The sequence below is a fragment of the Notamacropus eugenii genome, chromosome 1 (genome assembly GCF_028372415.1).
Source record: "Notamacropus eugenii isolate mMacEug1 chromosome 1, mMacEug1.pri_v2, whole genome shotgun sequence".
NCBI classification, from domain to species: domain Eukaryota; kingdom Metazoa; phylum Chordata; class Mammalia; order Diprotodontia; family Macropodidae; genus Notamacropus; species Notamacropus eugenii.
Genome location: NC_092872.1, coordinates 352125008 through 352140272, shown reverse-complemented (window position 1 = coordinate 352140272; position 15265 = coordinate 352125008). Strand labels below are relative to the sequence as shown.

Sequence of the window (15265 nt, the reverse complement as noted above, 5' to 3'; positions counted from 1 at the left end):
TAAAATTTTGAACCAAATTTTTTTTTTCCAGCATAATTAATGGATTTGCCTTACCATTAAAAGAAGAGCACAAGATTTTCTTATTGAAGGTGTTATTACCTTTGCACAAAGTGAAATCACTGAGTGTCTACCATCCTCAGGTACAGTGGAGTCATTAGCTATTTTGTGTGGATGAGTCCAATTGTTACCAAGTATGTTTCATTTACACAATGTGCTAAAATCAAGCCCTTTCATCTTTTATGGAGAATATTGCTTTATTGAATTAAATGCGATGATTTAGGTAACATAGGTATTATCTCTTAAACAGTTATTTAAAGTATTAGGAATAAAATTACTTTCCTTTGTGTATGAAAAGCCAAAAATGAAAGCACTAAGAGTAGAAAGTCTTTGAAATATGGAATTGAAATATGGTTATATTTAATCATTTTAAGCAATGCAGTTCACAAAATTAGAAGAATCAAAGTTGGAAGGTATTGAAAGATCATCTAGTCATCCAGCCTCTTACTTAAAAAAGGAATACTTGCTACAACCTCCCCAGCCACTGATCATCTAGCTTCTGCTTGAATACTCCTAAGCAAGGCAACCCCTTCCATTTACTTAAGTTGAAAAACTTATATTTATTTGTAATTCTATTCTCTGAAGCTAAAGAATGCAGACTTAAACCCTATTCTACATGATTTTCCTTCAGATATTTTAAGACAAATCCCATTACCCTTTCACCCCCTTATATACATACTCATACACACAATTCTTTTCCAGGCTAAAAATCTCAAGTGCTTCAACTGTACTTCATCTAACATTGTTTTCCTTACCATCCTGGTGCCTTCCTTGTTCATGAGCTATGCCTTCTTGATACCCTTCTTGTTAAATTCCAACAGAAATTGAAAACCATGCTATCAGTGGCTTGTAGGGCTCTAGTTATCCCTCACAGAGTTGTGTCATACAATTTTGATCAACATACATAAGATCCACATGTTCATCTGAGTCACTGATTAAAATGTTGAACAAGACTATGCCTTATTTATCTTTGTATTTTCCCTAATGCCAGTCACAGCCCTTATACATATTCTTAGCTTGGGCATGGTTGGTTATATTAAATCGAAGTTGACAGATCCAAGGACCCTGAAGACAGATCCAAGGACCCTGAAGACTTGTAGGTCTGCATGTTAGTATTAATCCATCAGTCAACCTGAAAGAATTTATGTAAAAGCTATGTCTTACTGAAACTTTTCATTTCACTTTTGTGTATGAACAACAGGTGTCCACACTTAGAAACAGGTTTGAATTTTGATTATTTTAAACTTTTATTGAATTTATTAAATCCTAGTAAAGATTATGTTTAAATTCAATGAAGTATTTTGTGGTTATTGTTATCTTTTATTGGTTTACAAGTAATAGGAAAGTTAGGAGGATGCAAGAGTTTGGGGGAAAGCTTTATTTGCTCTCTTTTGGGAATGTTGCATTTGAGATACTTCCTGGAGCTCAGCAGAGAGATTCAAGCTGCACAGACCCATCCAGGGTCATCTCCACCCATAGGAGCTAATGGGATCGCCAGGTGAAATGGTGTGGGAGAGACAAGACAAAGGCCCAAGACTGAGCTTCAAGGGGAAAATGTAAAACATTAAACCTTGGTTTATACATAGATCCAGGTCAGCTTCTCTGAATCATGATGGATGGTAGATCAGCAGGTAGAAAACAGAATTTGGGAGGGCTCAAAGAACCTACTCTTCAACAACTGTCACACTGCTTCCTGATAACTTTCAAAAGTTAACATCTGTTTTTCCAGATCCAAATTTGAAACATTAGGTGCATGTAACTTGTTGCAAGAAGTTAATTCAGATTTAATTTGTTTACTGTTGTTTCTTGGGAATGATATTTATTAGGAATATTATAGAAAAATACTTAAGTCTCCATGAAAGCCCCCACTTCACTGCCTCATTGTTGAACAAAGATGACCTTGAGTTCTTGGAGCCTTTTCCAGCAGAGTGGAAACTTGGACACGTCCTAACAAGTTGGAAAGGCTTTGAGTATGGGCTCAGTGATGTCTGTTGTCTGAGAAACAGTATAATTAGACTCAGGCTCATTGCCAGGTTGGGCACTTAAGTGGTGAAATTTTTGGCTAAAACTCATGGACACTATTCAGACATAGAGGACTTTCAGTCCGCTTAGAGTCCTTTCTGTCTGAAGGACCCACACTGATGAAACCTTGGGCTATTGATCATTGAAGTATTATAGATAAGCTTAACCAGAGATATTCCAGATTGGTGATTTTCATAGTAGGTGGGAATCATCAAAGGGTTGGGATGAAGGATTTTCAAACAAAAATTAAATTTTGGTGTTTGTCAGCCACTTTAATAGTCAGTCATTATCCCAGTAGACATTCAGTTCAAAAAATATTAAGTGCCTCCTTTATAGTAAGAGCCATGTGGTAAAACAATACAAATTCTTATCCTCAAGGAGCTTGCAAATTAGTGAAGAGATAAGACACACTCATGAATACATTACAAGTTGGGAAATGATTGAATGCACAGGAAAGGTCAAACAGAAATTCATTGAGAGAGGGAATGATATCTAACTGAGAGAACTAGAATTCATTCTGGGAGATAGCACATAAGCTGAACTTTGAAGGAAAGAGGAAAATTATCAATAAGCAGACCTACAGAGATGAATGCGGATGAATTATGCAAAGGCACAGGCAGGGGAGGGAAAGATGAGATTATTAACAATGAATAATAAACTTTGGCTGGAGGATAGAACACAGAGGAGTAATTTGAAGTAAGGGTCGAAAAGGAGGTTGGAACATAGAAGGATTGTAGAAGGCATGAAGGATAAAGAATTTGAACTTTTAATAGAGGCAGTAAGGAGCCACTGGAAGTTTTTTGAGCAAAGAAGTATTATGATCTGTAACATATTAGGAGTATTGGTGGAAAGAAGAGATTAAAGAAGACAAGCTACTGAAGTTAGCTCCAGGTCAGAGGTCAAAGGTTATCCAAATGAGAGGTGATAAAAGCCTGAACTATAGTATGGAAAGGGACTTGATTAGAAACAGATTTGAGACGCTAGAATGGACAGAAAACATAGAATGTTACGAATGGAAGAGACCTTAAAAATCATCTAGTCCATGGGTTCATCACCCTTTTTGTGCTAGGTACCTCTCTGGCCACCTGGCAAAGTCTATCAGCCTCTTTTAGAATTGTGTTGGATTATAAAGGAAACCAGTTATACTGAAATTCAGTTTTCAAAATTTTAAAAGCAAATCCCTGGATCCTAGGTTAAGAACCCCTGTTTTGGTCCAATTCCCTCATTTTATAGATGAGGAAACCCCTTGGCAAATTGACTTCCTAATGGTCACAGGGCTAGTACATAGTAGAGTCAGGATTCAAACTCAGATCTTCTAACACTCATTCTGCTGTTCTTTCTGTTATGGTGCTCAGACTAGACCGCTGTCTTAGTAACGGGTTGGTGAGAGGAAAGAATCAGAAATTTTTGAGCCTGGGTTTAGCAACAAAAATAAATAAGTTGGATCTGAAGACCTTGCAGTGATGAAAAATGTGAATTTTGGAGGAGGATAGATAATAGGTTCAGGTTTTTGACATGTTAAGTTTGAGATGCAGTAGAAATATCTAGTAGACTCTCGGAAAAATGTAACTGGAATTCCCATGGAGAAGTTGGATTTGAAGATAAAGATTTATGTCTTTTGGATCTCTCTTTAATATGAGAGAATCAAGAACCATTAAGCCTGGTTTTTGTCACTACCTGTTGACTAGGGTAAAACAATATTCTTCATTTTGCCTTATAAATATATATTGTATGAACATGTATAAGAGACTCATTTGAGGTTTCATCAAATAGTATGCAATATAACTAGAAGCATCACTGTAATGTCCTTGCACGTACACAAGGAGAAAACTGTATCACAGAGGCTACATGACTGACCCGGGGTCTCACCCATGAGTCAGCAGAAGACCTAGGACTAGATCCTAGGGATTCTTATCCCTTGGCCATGTTGTCCTCTACTGCTTGTTGTTTTGTTTTTTAACATTTTGAGGATCTATTTAAAGAATCAGGTGAAACGCATGTGAAAGCTTTTCACATAGAATGAACTCTTATTCCAGTTATTATTGACTCCCTTCATGTTTACAATGACTTTTTCTTTACCTGGAATTAGTAAATAACCACAAGGGAGAAGAAAGAAGGAGGAAGACATTTATTGCCACTATGAAGAATTGGGGTTTTTTGGTCTCTTTTTTTTATCAGCATTCCAGAATTTCCCCTTGCCCTTCTCACAGTTGCCAGTATGACAGTACACATTCAGCTGTTCTGCTGACATTCATATTTGGTCAGTCTAGTTTCAGTTTTAGTTTAATTTTTTTTCTGTCCCTTAGCCTGGAAGATGAATGACTATTTTTCCCTGACTATTTTAGTCATGTTATATTGACAACAACTTGAATTTAATCTTCATGTTGTTGATCATAAATACATTTTTCTACTAATGCTTTAAAATGAAAGCACAATCCAGTTTTGTCAGGGTAATACTGAAATGTCAAGTTTCAGGAAACAAAACCCCCAGTCTGCTTCCCTCCATCCAAAAAAATTATGATTACAGTAACCTACAGGAATGGAATGTTACAAAATTATTTTTGTACTTATCTCTATTACTAGATTGTAAGCTCCTTAAGGACAGGGATGGCATTTTTATTCCTCTTTGTATTTTCTCTACAGGGACTTGTACTCTCAATAAACATTTGTTGAATGAATAATACTAAGAAATATTAGAAACAGCTACTTTGAAGTATATATTTACATTTTGGGCTTCTAGTAGGTTCCTTATTTGGAAACAACTTTCTAAATAATAGAAGTTAGAAAATAATACCAGGAAATAATGTAGGTGATAATGTCATCACAGAGTAAAATATTAATATATATGTTTTCTCTTAACTTATTTAGCTGGCATACTGTGTAGTTCAATTTTTAGAAAAGGACAGCACACTTACTGAACCAGTAAGTATATTATTTTATTTTGGTCAAATTCATAATTGTACTGTGAAAAATGTATATATTTTGCTAAATGTAAACATAATACAGTGTGGTTTTGTTTATAACATGTAGAAGTATGATCATATGAGATAAATAAGCTTTATCATTCATTTATTTCTACCCAGGCTATACAATTAAGCCAGTTATGGATCCAGGGACATGTTATATAAGTTTTAAAAGACAAGTCATTGGCTAAAATAATTTGTTCTGTAGCAATGACTTGTTATAATAAAAATTATTTTCTTCTGCCTTAAATCTTACCCCTTCCTTTTTTTCTTTTGAGCTCAAAGTATTTTAACGCTTGCCTTCATTAAAGCATGTACATTTTAATCCCCCCATTAAGCATTTTGATGTTTTGCTTTACTTACTACATATCCAACTGACCAGTTAAGAGTAAATGTGATATAAAAATTAAGAATATGAAATCCTTATTATAACCAAATAGACTTTTAGTCCAGGAGGCCCTTAAGCTTTTTTTGTGTATCCTGGACCCCTTTGGCAATTTGGTGAAGTCTGTATGCCACTTCTTAGAATAATATACAATTTTTTAAAAATTCATAATTAAAGGTTCGGTTAGATGTAATTTTTTTCCCTTCTGAGCTAACAGTCTCCTACCCCCCAAAGTCTACCTACAGACCCTAGGAATAGGAGAAGTAAGAGTCCTTCTTCTATCCATTTTGTGATCCTTATTTCACAATCTGTTAGCAATTGTTTCACAATCACAATTGTTAGCAATTGTTAGTTGGATTGCCTGCTTTCTTGTACTTTGTAATTTTAATTTGTTATGGTTTTAAATTTAAGAGTTGTATATTTAAATACCAATGGAAAAGGTATTATTTTTTTTAAAAACATAGTTGACAAAATAAATAGGATTGATATTTTTTTTCCTAATAGCTATACTGCTTCACTGCTAAAGTGTCAATTTTAAAGTAGGAGAAAATGTCAGAAATCCATAACACTTAGATATTTGTCAACTGGGGGTAGTTCAAACACCATCTTGGCAATACTGACTTCCCCTCAGGTAACTTGATTTATATCCTGTGCCAGCCATCATACTTCTAATTTTCCTGCTTAGATCTGTTCACCTTAGATTTCTCACGTATAGAAAAAGCTCTTGGTCATCATCATTAGACACCAACAAGCAATAACAAAAAATTCTGCAGAGGTGATGTGCTCAGAAACCAGGTGAAGGAGAGCACTGTCTGACTTAATCCCTGCTTCCAGCCATCTTAAAGAGTGACATTTACTCTGCATTCTCCACCATAGGATTCCCAGGAACTATCTACCATATTTGTGTCTGAGACTTTGGAAGCCCCAAAGGAATTGTACCAAATCTTATCAGACTTCAATATCAAGCACAGTCGAGGTACTGAATGCCATGTAGAGGATACAGTATTTATCCTCCTTAACTAAAACTGAAGACTTGTTTTGATGGTGGAAATGCAGCTGCATAATTGATATGGAAGCATTTTTTAAAAGCATTTTTTTTTATATGTGGCATGACCTGATTCCTAAGGTATTTTCCATATCAAAGACGCAAAGAGATTTATTGTCATATTCTTTTTCTGTCCCAGGAATTAAATGAAAACTGTGAACGTTGAAGATAGTTCTATTAGTTGTCAAGGCTACAGTACTACTGGTCATGTTCCCCCAAAAGGACATTGGAAGGTTTTTTTAATTTGCTGTTAATGCTATTGTTATTGAGAGACAGCATGGTGTGGTATGAGTTAATCTAGTCTCACTTCTGACACATTCTGACCATTTGACCCTGGGGGAGCTAGTAGTCACTTCCCTCTCTGTGCCTCATGCAGCAGAGAAACTGCCAGTCTGCATGGGAGAAGGACGTTCCTCACCACCAACTCTCTTCACAGTTGGAATCATAGGTCTGATCCAAAACTATTGTCATAAAGCCAAAACAAAAACTACATTTGTTTATTGGGATATATTTGCTTAATAAAGGCATTTCACTTACTACCGTTTAAATGTTTCCATTGAAGGTGGGCATGAAATTATGTCTTGAAATAAAGTGATCCCAGAAGCAATAAATGTAAAAGAAAAACTATGAAGTCATAAAGGAAAAAAAATCTAATTCTACCTCAGGCTCTTTTCTTGAATTCTTAGAATTGTAGTCATCTAGGAAAAGTACAGTGGATTGTGTTAGTCTAATCTTACTGATATATCTGGAAAGCCTTACTATAGTATATACATTCTATACTTGGAGGTATTTGAAATAACCAAAGGATCTTTAGTTTCTTTTCAAATTGCTTGCTTTAGTGATAATAATATTAAAATATAGTCAGTTATGTTACTTAGACATTTTGTTAAATAAACATTGATAAAAGTACAATAAAATTATACTTACTGGTTATTCTTATAATAAATATATTTTAATATAATATGTATTTTAATATTTATATTTTAATAAATACATAAACTTAACTCTTACGGGTAAGTTATATTGAGATATTCTCTAAAATGAGATGTTTATCACTTTTACTAGTGCTTCATTTTTTAATGTTCAGTTTAAAAGATTAAGAGATTTTAAAGCATCTACCATCTAGCATTACATTATTATGCAATTCTTTTATAAAATGTTTATGAAGCCTTAAAAGATTTCTGGGCCTACATATAAAATTTTCTTTTTAAAAAAAAAAGGCAACACTTTTAAGTATTTAACCTCTCTTAAAATACACCCTACAAAAGTGGAGTATGCAATTCTCACCCATTTGTCTTTGAGTAAACTTGGTCTTGAACTAAGTCCCAAAGTATAAAAAATTTCCTCTCCCTCTCTTCCCACTACAATGCCAAGTCAAAGGGAAAATTCCAAACCCCAGAGGAACCACAGAATTCAAAATCCCCTAACTTCAGTTCTCTGAAATTCAGGTCGCGGGACCATTAGTAATCTTGTCCAAGCTTGACTGTCAAAGGGTTCATAGTAAGAGGTTATCTCCAAGGAAATGAGCTTAGAAATCTAGTCCTTATAGAAAAGTTCAATTTCTTTAATTACACTCAAAAGTAAGTAACCATTGTTGACCAAGATTAGCATTCCCTGAGCAACTCACTTTCTTCAACCAAAAAAAAAAAAATACTGTTTCATTCTGAACTCACAAATATAGCTGATACAAGAATCCAACTTGTCCAGGTTCTAACTCCTTCAAATTAATCCTATAATAACTCTGTAAGCTATTATCAGAAAATAGGACCTTTTTGAGAGACAGTTAATATCAGAGCCACTTTTTGTTTTATGGTTCACAAACTGATTTTTCTTTTCTGTTTCAAGTAATAGAATTCCATTATACAAGTGAACAAGGAAAAAAGTAGATGTATAAAGTGAGTTTTAGGGAGAGAGCATGACATCACAGAAAGGCACCAAGACTCAAAATCAGAAGACCTGAGTTTGATTGCTGACTTCCAACACTCACCAGTTGGTGTGTGTACCTTATCACAGTACTTACCTCTAAGCTTACATTTCCTTATGTAGAATGGAGATGATAATACTTATAAAAATAAAGAGCCATGAAAACTTGGGTTTTTTTATGTTATTGTTGTCATATGAGTTCTTTCCAAATTGTAAATTTGAGATGGGAAGTAAGGAGACATCTTATATTGGTTCATATGAATACCTTCTTTGAAAAAAAAACTTATAAATATCCAAAATTTCACAGCTGGGATTACCTGTGAACAAGTAGTTGCTTGTATAAAAATTTTTCAAAGCTAAATCCAGACACTCTTTATTCTGAATAATGGAATAGAGATTTGGAAATGATAGAAAGGACACAGAGGACCTACCTTCATGTGTCACTAAAAATTCTGTACCTGGTCCAGTCCACAAATAAACCAGTGTATTACATCAACCACATTAATCTATTTTTAGTTGTCCTAGTTCCCTTTATTCTTTATTACTCCTGGCCACTCATTTCCTTTTCAAAATGTATTCAATAAAGCAATCTTAAGACAATTTAACTAGAAGGTGTTGGTTACATAAACTTACAACCTGGATTTGGATCAGATGTAAAGTAACATTCTCCAACTTTAAAAGACTAGGGCGCTATTACACTTTATCATCCCTCTTTCCACAAGCAAGCCAAACCTTTGTCTTAATTTGTACAAACCAGGGATTTGTATAATGAATTAAGATCATGTAGCTCAAGAGTTGAAGGACCTAATGTGATTTTTCTTTTTCTAGGTCGTGATGGCACTTCTCAAATACTGGCCAAAGACTCACAGCCCAAAAGAAGTCATGTTCTTAAATGAATTAGAGGAGATTTTAGATGTCATCGAACCATCTGAATTTGTAAAGGTCATGGAACCTCTTTTCAGACAACTAGCCAAATGTGTTTCCAGCCCACATTTCCAGGTGTGTATTGTTTAGAAAAATATAATAAATAATTAACTGTATGAGGTTTTTTTTTTTATTTTGAAAGCCATACATTTTTAAGTGGTAGACCAAACTTTACTACAGTGCCAAAGTTTGTTCAATATAAAATACAGGTTAACAAATATTCTGACTGGTCATGCTATAAAACATAGCATCCTTTATGTCACCATTTAAAATTCATTTCCTCTTATTTTTCTTAAAGTAGACATAATAGATTATTGCTAACTTCTAAAACTCTAAAACCAATACCAGTTGTCATCTTCATGTAAAGCCTTGCTTCCAAAGCACATAGCATGATATTTTAAACCAAGTGGTTATAATGGATTGGCTCTATTCTCTAAAATACATTTCTTCTCTTTTTCAGTCAGACTTCTCACATTATCCCTTCTCTCTCTAGCATCTTCAGTCTGTTCCTTTCTACAGGCTCCTTCCCTTCTGCTTTTAGATATACACAGGTCCTCTAAAAAAGTACCCCATTCACTTTGCCTCCATTCCCAATTATTCCATTCCTTTCGTTACCATATTTCTATAATGTGTGCCTTTATGTTTATATCTTCTCCATCCCTTCTTTGGCCTCTGCATTTTTACTTTGACCACCACTCCACTGAAAATTTTCTTAAAGATCAGTAGTTATAAAAGAGTGAGATGCATCAGGAGAGACCTGTGTGTGGCTTCAGGAGACCTATATTCAATCCCTGCCAAGCTGTTTATTACACTAAACCTCACTAAAGATCAATTTCCTATTTTTAAAATGAAAGAATTCTAATAATTGATTTCCAAGACCCATTCCAGGTAGGAAAGGACCAGGTTGTGGTGGGCTTTAAATACAAAACAAAGAATTTTGTATTTGGTCCTGGAGATAATAAAGCAACTGCAAGAGTTTGAGGAGAGGGGGTGACATGGAAAGGCCTGACCTGTGACATCTAACCAGAAAATGGATTAGATTTATAAGGCAGGGAGGCCAGTTAGGACACTGTTATTATAGTCCTGGAGGCTTAAACTAGGCACTGTGAATGAACAGGAGACATACATGAGGTAGAAATGACAAGATTTGACAATAGATTTGCTATATAGGGTGGACTGAAGAGTTGGGGATAACTCAAGGAAGGGATCCCTGCAAACTTAGAAAAACATGAATGAACATTATCTAAATTACGTTGTATTTGTATTTATTACATTTTGATCTGGCTTAGGTCACACTTACCATGGGGATGGGAGAAAGGACAACAAGTTTGACACCTCTAAGAATATATTAGTTTGAAATGTCCCACAGGTGGGGACAACCCAGTGGTACAGTGGTAGAGCATCTGCCCTGGAGTTGGGAAGACATGAGTTCACTTACTAGCTGTGTGACCCTGGACAAGTCATTTAAATCCTGAATCCCTCCAAAAAAATAAAGAAATGTCCAAAGAGCAGTTGGTAATGTGAGAACTGAAGTTCAGGAGAGGTGGTAAGACAGGTAGCACTTAATTCAACAAAGACTTTCTACTGCTAACTGTTCCCTTTTAATTCATTTTTTAAAATACTTGTTGTTTGCTTACCATGTGCAAGGTACTCTACTAGGTGCTATGGAAAATGACAGTCTGATAGGAAAGATAAAACATATACTTGAAAAATTAGTATGACAGCAAGTGCCCTAAGACAGGTAAAAAGAAAAAGCTGTATAAATTCCATGGAAGGGGAACTCATTTTCTGCTGGGGTTATCACAGGGAACATTTTATAAGAGAGGTAACATTTTAGCTGGTACTACAGAGGTCGAGCTTCCAACAGATAAAGAGAGAGAATTTGGGCGGGGAGGGAGAAATGCAAAGATGCAAAGCAGACACCAAGACTGGAACATGCAAACTGTGTTTAAGGAGTAGCAAGTAGTCTAGCGTGGCTGGATAAATAAAGAAGATTGGAACTATGGAAGACTTTAAATACTAGGCTAAGGAATTTGAATTAATATCCAAATTGTTCAGTGAACAATGGGGAGCTATTGAAATGAAGCTACCAAAATGGTGCTGTATGGTGATTAGTCTGGCAGTGGTTTATTAGATGGATTTAGGTAACTAAGAAGTAAACTCTTGGATGTAGAAACCAATTATGGTAGAAGATGATAGAGGCCTAAAATGGATTGGTCACAGACATTTTGTTGCAAAGGAAAGTGTGCTGCATTTGGAGTCAAACAACCTGGTTTAAATCCCAACTTTGTTACTTTTACTACCTTTATGACCTTGGGAGAGTCACTTGACTTCTCTGAGCCTCATTTGTGAAATCTGTAAAATGAAGTGAACTAAATGACTTTTGAGGTCCTTTCTGGATATAAGTCCATAATACTATGTAAAATGGATTATAGATTAAGAGTAGTCTCTATGTAATACCTACTCTTGTCCATGACCTCCAAAATTCTTCCAACAAGAGTCTACCCAAAATGTTGTAGATCTTCCTCTTGGCTTTTTAACATAGTTAATAAGACATTTGATAAAACACATGAGCTGTCCATCTTTTGTCTTTCAGTATAACCACATGACCAACCAATCTCCTTTTCCAATCATTCATGCCTGAGGTAGTATATGTTATGCCTTTTTTTGTATATAAATTATTACACAATTATTACCATTGGTAATATGCTGCCATCTGTTTAATAACAATGGCACTATAATCTTTCTATTATCCTTTGGTTTGGCCACAATTTTGATCATTCATGGTTTGTGGTATTCCACCATTCATAAGTCTTATAGCATCACATATAGATTTTTATCTAAAAAAACAGGTTTTTGATTGAAGGAATAGTTTGGAATTGTCAAAAACACTGTGTCATTTGCAAAATGATCCATCTGTAGTATGTCTAAGATGAATGTACAAAGAGATAAAATGGTCCATCCCATCCACCTTCACATCCTAGTCTGGAAAATAGCCATTTCTTATCTAGGCTTTTTTTCTTGTGTGAATTGATTGGCCAACTCTTTAGTGATTGTAAATTTATAGAATCAGTTCCTGAATACTCTCAAAATTATATCCCCTTGAGCATGGATTTCCTCTAATGTGTACTTGACATGGATGAGCTATTCTTCCTGTGTTATTCTTGAGTACCATTTCTGCTTCCTCACTTAGCACATCATGGGCTGGGTAAAATCTAGATATGGTGATTCTACTTTCAAAATGCTAACAGATCAGTACCATATTATTGTCCAACCAGTTTCATCGTGAGGGCAAAGACCCTTTCATTTTTATCTTTATATTCCCTAGCATTTGCATAGTAGATAATAATAATTGGTCAGTAAATTGTTTAATTTCTCTGATAAGATTTGTTCTCTCTGACCTGGGAAGTTGAGAGTCACTAAACTTAACATAGCCAAGTTGCCTAACAAATTATCCTGTTTTATACAAAGCATACATGAAGCATTTTGTTTCCGTGTATACCGGCATTTCCAAGCCTATTTCTCACCATGTTATTTTTCAGTATACTTCATAGCCTGACCTCGGTGTAAAATTTTAATGAAAAGTGCTTCATAAAACTTGGTAAAAAATTTTATATATATGTATGTGTATATATATATATATATATATATATATATATATATATATATATATATATATATATATATATATATATATCATGCATTTGTAATCTGTTCTGAACCTAATTCACTTATTTTAGTCATGTGCATAGAATTAATTCTCATTGGAGAGCATTCCATATAGAATCATAGAATTTTAGAGCTGAGATTTAGAAGACATTTAATCCAACTCCCTCATTTTAAAGATAAGAAAGCTTGAGCCCAGACATGTGTGATTAACTTAACCAACTGAATGCTGGGACTCTAAGCAAGAGGACCAAGCCTAAGGCCTAAGTTTCTTAACTTCTTATGCAGTATTCTTCCTCTTTCAATATTTCTACTTAACTGTCCTATTTAATAAAAGAAAATAATTTTTAAACCAACTACTAAGGCATAGAGCAAGGGAATACCATTGTCTAGAAGTTTTATTCACAGAATTTCTATTTAGACATACCAGAGGACATCAAAATAATATGAAAATCTAGTCATTAAAAACAATTTTCCTGGAAAGTTTGAGCTTCAACTTCAGGTACAAAGTTATCTAACTTCAAAAACAAGCAGATTGGCACATAAATTCCACATTGTGCCTTAAGTCATTGTGTGTCATCATTTTGAATAGGATGTAAGCATATGACAGGAAGCAGAGGAGAAGAGAAGCCACAGAAGAGACTAAAGCAAGATTCCAGGTGCGGTATGGTTAGAGCACATACCAGAATATTTACCAAATGTATGATTTGAGAAGTTATGATATGAGATTAGTATTTTAAATTTATGTTCAAAAATTGAGTTTACAAAGTTTGGGGTTTAGGGTTTTTTATTTTGTCTTTGGTTATCAAAAAATTCACTATTATTTAAACTTTAATGAATCTGTGGTCTCATCTGTGTAGGTATTTCTTCTACCCACACAGATTACATCTGTATATTTTCATCCTGTATAGCTCTTGTCCATGTTTTTCTGTACTTCCTGAACAGGAACAGCCATCCTTGACACTAGGGATCATCATGATTTCTTGGCAGTTTATAGATAGCTACTAGTGGAGCCACCAGAGTGTCCGTCAGTGATCCAGCCTTTGTTCTTGTTAAATGCCTAGATCATCTCCTTTTTTTGGTCATACATCTCCCTAATAATATCCTTTATGATGTTTGGAGAACATAGTTCTTCAGTGATATTGTGTTGCAGCCTATTCGTACCCATCATATGTCTCTGTATTGCATTTTGTGTGACCTTCAACTTTTCATTCTTTAGACATTGATATTCTACTAGTCATAGCTATGCAGGATCACCAGTTAATAGTATTAAAAAGATAAGACTGTTTTAGGAAAACTCTTAAGATCATTAAAAATGACTTTGCCATTTCCCAAATGCAAAGGAGGTAAATTTCTTTCTATTCAGTTTTGGATGTCACTCATTCCCCATACAGTATCTGTCTATCTGTTCTTCTCTCTCCCTTTCTGTCACACACAGACACACAGAGAGACACACTCACACACACACACACGCTCACCACACACACGCACGCGCTCGCACAGACACGCTCACCAGGGGGGAAATAATTACATTTAATAGCCAGCAAAAAATGTTTGGAGACTTCTTTATCCACTTAGTTTTTCCTGCATAGATAGCTAGGTCAAATTTTTTATGTGATTATGAACCTCAGAAACCTCTGAAGTATTCTGAGACTTAATCCACTCAGTACAATGTCATCTTCAAACAAAAGCATTTGGAGCACTTCACCAGCTATAGGTAACAACTCTTCAGTTTCAGCTTTATGGTAGACTTCATAACAGTAAATGTCCAAATACCTTTGGAAGCCTATGTCTCCTGGCTTTAAAAGTCTCACTTGGTATCCTCAGAGGCTGAATCAGATGCCTTTTTATTTTTTTTTGCAGGAAACAAAAAATAAGCAGAAAAAGATCTTGCACACTTTACATGTTTTAGTCAGTTGGATTATTGTGCAAATGTGATTTGCTCTTTTTCAAAGCCCTGCCTATTCCATTCTTATACCTTCATCAAGGATTCTTTCATTAAGTATCTCATAAAAATGCTGTAGCAATGAGAAAGTAAGCATATTTGTTGTTTAGTCATTCAGTCGTGTCTGACTCTTCATGACTCCATTTGGAGTTTTCTTGTCAAGGATGCTGGAGTGATTTGCCATTTCCTTCTCCATCTTATTTTACAGATGAGGAACTGAGGCAAACAGGGTTAAGTGACTTGCCCAGGGTCACACAGCCAGTAAGTGTCTGAGGACAGTGATGTGAGATGAGGGGAGAAGAGGGAACTCAGTGAAGAGCATCAGTTTTTTCAGT

General features: G+C 35.0%; 1 protein-coding gene across 7 annotated transcripts in view; it reads left to right on the top strand.

Moving 5' to 3' along the window:
* Positions 1–15265, top strand: part of PPP2R5C (protein phosphatase 2 regulatory subunit B'gamma) — a 213488-nt gene that overhangs the window by 175024 nt on the left and 23199 nt on the right. For all 7 annotated transcript variants that reach the window (XM_072630214.1, XM_072630218.1, XM_072630212.1 and 4 more), the window contains 3 exons: positions 32–140; positions 4948–5001; positions 9224–9394. In XM_072630214.1, the coding sequence (XP_072486315.1) occupies positions 32–140; positions 4948–5001; positions 9224–9394 (334 nt within the window). The remainder of the gene's footprint in view (positions 1–31; positions 141–4947; positions 5002–9223; positions 9395–15265) is intronic.